The 3,969-nt window shown below is 43.8% G+C and overlaps 1 protein-coding gene across 1 annotated transcript; it reads left to right on the forward strand.

Annotated features, from left to right (window-relative positions):
- Positions 1-1,009: 1,009 nt before the first annotated feature.
- Positions 1,010-3,505, forward strand: LOC119377995 (cerebellar degeneration-related protein 2-like; the record flags this gene model as incomplete). Its single annotated transcript, XM_049411687.1, is given in 2 exon segments — positions 1,010-2,853; positions 2,895-3,505. A coding segment is annotated over 1 exon segment (946 nt), but the record flags the coding sequence as incomplete, so codon positions are not given.
- Between the last annotated feature and the right edge of the window lie 464 nt (positions 3,506-3,969).

Consider the following 3,969-nt stretch of genomic DNA (forward strand, 5'->3'; position numbering starts at 1 on the left):
TTATCCTTGTCCAGGCCAATGCTGCTCTCGCAGAGATAAGCTGCCTTGTCAAAACATTAGGGCTATTTCTTTTACCGACACCTCATGCACACCCATGCAGGTGAGTGTAGTGTTTTGTGCTGCACTTGTTTGACTGGGTGTAGAAGCACAGCACACCAAACGTAGCCTTCTGCATTAGCAAACAGAAAGCATCTGACCCTATATTTCACCTTACTTCTCACTTACTAGCTGTGTATTTGCCCTTCTGGAGTACAAAAAAAGACGTGTAGCCAACAAGGAAGGACTCGAGACAGAACAGAAGAGGGTGTTCTCTCTTGAGTCCTTCCTTGATGGCTGTGCGTCTATTTCGTATTTGTGTAAGAGTGCACCAACTAGCCCAACAGCAAGCTTTTCTATGTATTCGCCCTTGCCTGAACACTAAAAATGGATGTGCTAGTTTTCTTACACGGACAACTTTAGATTGCTTAGCCAAGGTCATGCTGTATGACTAGAAACAAAGGCAGCTTTGCCATGATTGTGTGAGGTCTAAGGCAGCCTTTCTTAATACATACCGTCTGTGAGTAAGAATTTAGCATTCCTTGAGGATAAGGTCTCGTTTCTTATGACACACAGTCATGGCAGTATTCACTGTTCTCTCAGTGGAGTGAACGGTGCAAAAGCAGACTAGAGATGGAAACCTTGAAGAAGTGAACAGTGCTGTTAACCTCACATTGGGATACCACCTAGCTTAGTCCTACTCCATGCTAAGATAACCTTGCTAAACCCAGTGTCATTTGTTCAACCATGTTCATCTGTAAGTTGTGATCCAGGGTCTTAATGACATTAAATATACATATCTACGTTGGCATTGATAAACACATGTGTTAGTGGAATTGTGCAGCTGATTGATGTGTGGCTTTGCATCTAATACCTTGAAGAGGCTCTGGTCATTGTTGTGCAGAGCTCTTTCCAAAGTTCAAACACAGGTGAACTGTGGAGGTTTACTAACACCAGCACTTGTCCCATGCAGGCGCCTGTGCTCAAACTGCAGGCTGCTAAACAGGCTGGACCGCTGTGAGGAGCCCGAAGAAGAGCTTTCAGAACTGGACCACTTCTCCATGGTTCAGCTTAAGGATGGCCTTGTGGTTTATGGGGACCAAGACAGCTTGCCCGAGGTCGTCGACTCTCGACCTGTCGCGCAGAGCCAAGACGCTGAAAGTCAGGTGTCGCTGCTGAGCGAACTGGACGCACAGTACCGTCTCCTCATTGACAAATATGAAGCCCTGTTAGATGCACGATGCCGGTCGTTGGGTTTGGATGGGCCAGTCGCCGAACCTACCTGGGCCGGTACCAAGTCGACCAGTCCCGTTTCGGCCGTCAAGAAGAACGACTACCCATCACTTTCAACGGGAAGTGATGCAGAGTCGGCAGAATCTGGTGAGGCCTCACTCTCCTCCGGCTTCTCAGAAGTGACGACAGAACGAGTATTCACTGATCAGGCTGTTCAAACTGACACAGCATCGGCTGAGGCGAGAAGGCAGTTGGCGCTAGATTTAACGGCAATCAAAAACCAAGGCTGCGACGACCCTCTCGGGCAGCATTTCTCACGCAGTCCGCCGGAATACAAAAAGTTGTTCGCTGAGATCTTTGCAGTACTGAAACGTACAGTGACCGACGGTGCCATCTCGGAAAAGACCGAATTGTCACCTGCCGCAGAAACGGCGATAGTGGCTTCCTGTTGCAAGGTTGCTGCAGCCGCTAGGTCTTCAAGTCCCAAAGCGAGCTGCACGCCATCACCGCGTAAGTTGAACACCCACTTGGACATTAGCAAGCTGTGTGATGTGGCACCAGCGCCAGCCTGCCCAACAGAGGAGGTCAAGTATCGTCTTCCAGGTGGCATCACGTACGCTGAAGCAGTTCGAAGAGGACGGCTTCTGCGCAAAGCGACCACGGAGCGCAGGACACCGAGGAAGTGAAAAGTGCAGGACTTTGCGGCACTGCTTCAAAAAAGAACTTGCAAGGAAGGCTGTATTTTAAATCTTCTCTCTTTTACGCTTACAGGGCGAGAAATTTCAGTGAGTAGAGAAAAGAGCGCAGGACAATATTATATCTTGGTCAACCTCTGCAACGAATCGTTTGAAAGATTTGGCACAGGAATGTCAGCAGAACGCTTTGTACATAGTGTCTTCACATGTGTTTTGAGGATAAGTCCTTTCAAAGACGATGTTAAAAGTATCTTACTATTTTATTTGCTTAACATGCACTTGAGCAGCTGAAATGGATACTGTGAACAGTTGTGTGCAATGTTAAGAATATCGCTCAAACTTATGCATGCGTCTGTTATTACTAAGTCATAGCTCTTTACCTTTGTGTACTTAAATTTTTAAGTGCTCAGCCCGCCGTAGGAACTTTGGGCAAGAATTCTCTCCTCATCTTACGTTCTTAACTCAAAGGATGAAAGATCATTGCGCACTACAAATATTCTCCTCAAGTCAGCTGTAGGAAGTTCGCCTGCAAACATAAAAACAAAGAACTTGGTTCACAATTGCCAATAATTCTCAACTGGGGTGCACAAAACAGCTTAGATGTCAGTTATCCTTAACTTTATTTCTCACTGCACCAGTGATTTCTGGAATGATATTATAACTAGCAGAAACCTCTGTAGTTTTTGCACTCTGTTTTCTTCAGGCATTTATGATTACTTTTCTTACTTTTCCTGTTGTTTTTGTCTGCATTGTGCTTTGGTTGTCACTTTTGCATTTCTTGTCCCCATAAATTTACAAAATAAGCGATACTGCATGACGACTATGACACTCCTTCATTTATCAGTGGTAACAACCATATTTAAGTGAAAGGTTTGTGGGCAGCTCGTTTGTTTCAAGTTCTTCATATACTGAGTGTGCAATCTCAAACAGCAATTAGTACTGCCATTTGACTTGCCTGCTAAATGTATCGAAGTCGGAAGCACTCGTTTACATGAGTCTGGGGAATCTTTTGTGGCATAGCTGCAATACCTTCCATGTTGGTTTTCAATTATGAAAATCTATTACTAGCATGTTATGATTGTTAATGTCTTAGGCATTAGCAATTTTATTCTTAACAAATTGATTGTTATTACCAAAGGCATCAGCAATCAGAACATCATAGACAAAACAAAGTACCAGATGTAGTAGTATGTGGCCAACACATTTGTTACGTTTTTTACCATGTTTGAGACACTGGTTGCTGTTTATGTACATAAAGCAGAAAAGACCGGGAATGTTCATGGAAACAACAATGGGAACATGTATGTGTAAATAGAACAGGTTCGTGAATGCTTTTGAAAAGTCCCAGAGTGCCAACGCAGGATGCCAAGTGTGCTTTTGTTTGATGCAAAGTTGTAATATGCACAGTATATCGAAGTTCTGCTTTGTCAATGTTTCGAAGCATATCCACCTTATTTTTAAGGTGCAGGAATCAGTATTGTACAAACACATGTAAACCTTGTAAATCTCTAAAATAAAGCTATATGAGATTTTAATTTACAGTTGTTGCATTTTTTACCATCAAAATAGAGTTCCCGAAATTTGCCAGCCATGCTGCTTTTCAAATTATTGTGTGTGATGTAGCACGTGAGACAACTGTGGCAGGTGAAACCAGAACAGCTAGCGCTTTTAGGTGATTTCAGGTGTAGGTAGCCGCAATGAGCAACGCTGGTGTGGAGCATCGTTACTTGCATCGTTCCTGAATGGTGCACGAGATAAAACTGATAGTGTTAGTTATTGGTGTTTTTCAGCACTCAAAGCATTAGACAGATTTCGCTTGCATTTACTATCTTGCATACTTTATTTCACACTTTAAATAATACCCGACGCAAGCTTTCTGTTCCTTCGACCTCACATGCTGCAATGACTATAATATGAACAGAGCTGCCCATCCGGAATGCTTTTGTGCATGCGCACAACACTTACGCCAGCATGGAAGCCAGAGCCACACTAACTTAAAGCTCTT

The sequence above is a fragment of the Rhipicephalus sanguineus genome, unplaced genomic scaffold (assembly GCF_013339695.2).
Source record: "Rhipicephalus sanguineus isolate Rsan-2018 unplaced genomic scaffold, BIME_Rsan_1.4 Seq652, whole genome shotgun sequence".
NCBI lineage: Eukaryota > Metazoa > Arthropoda > Arachnida > Ixodida > Ixodidae > Rhipicephalus > Rhipicephalus sanguineus.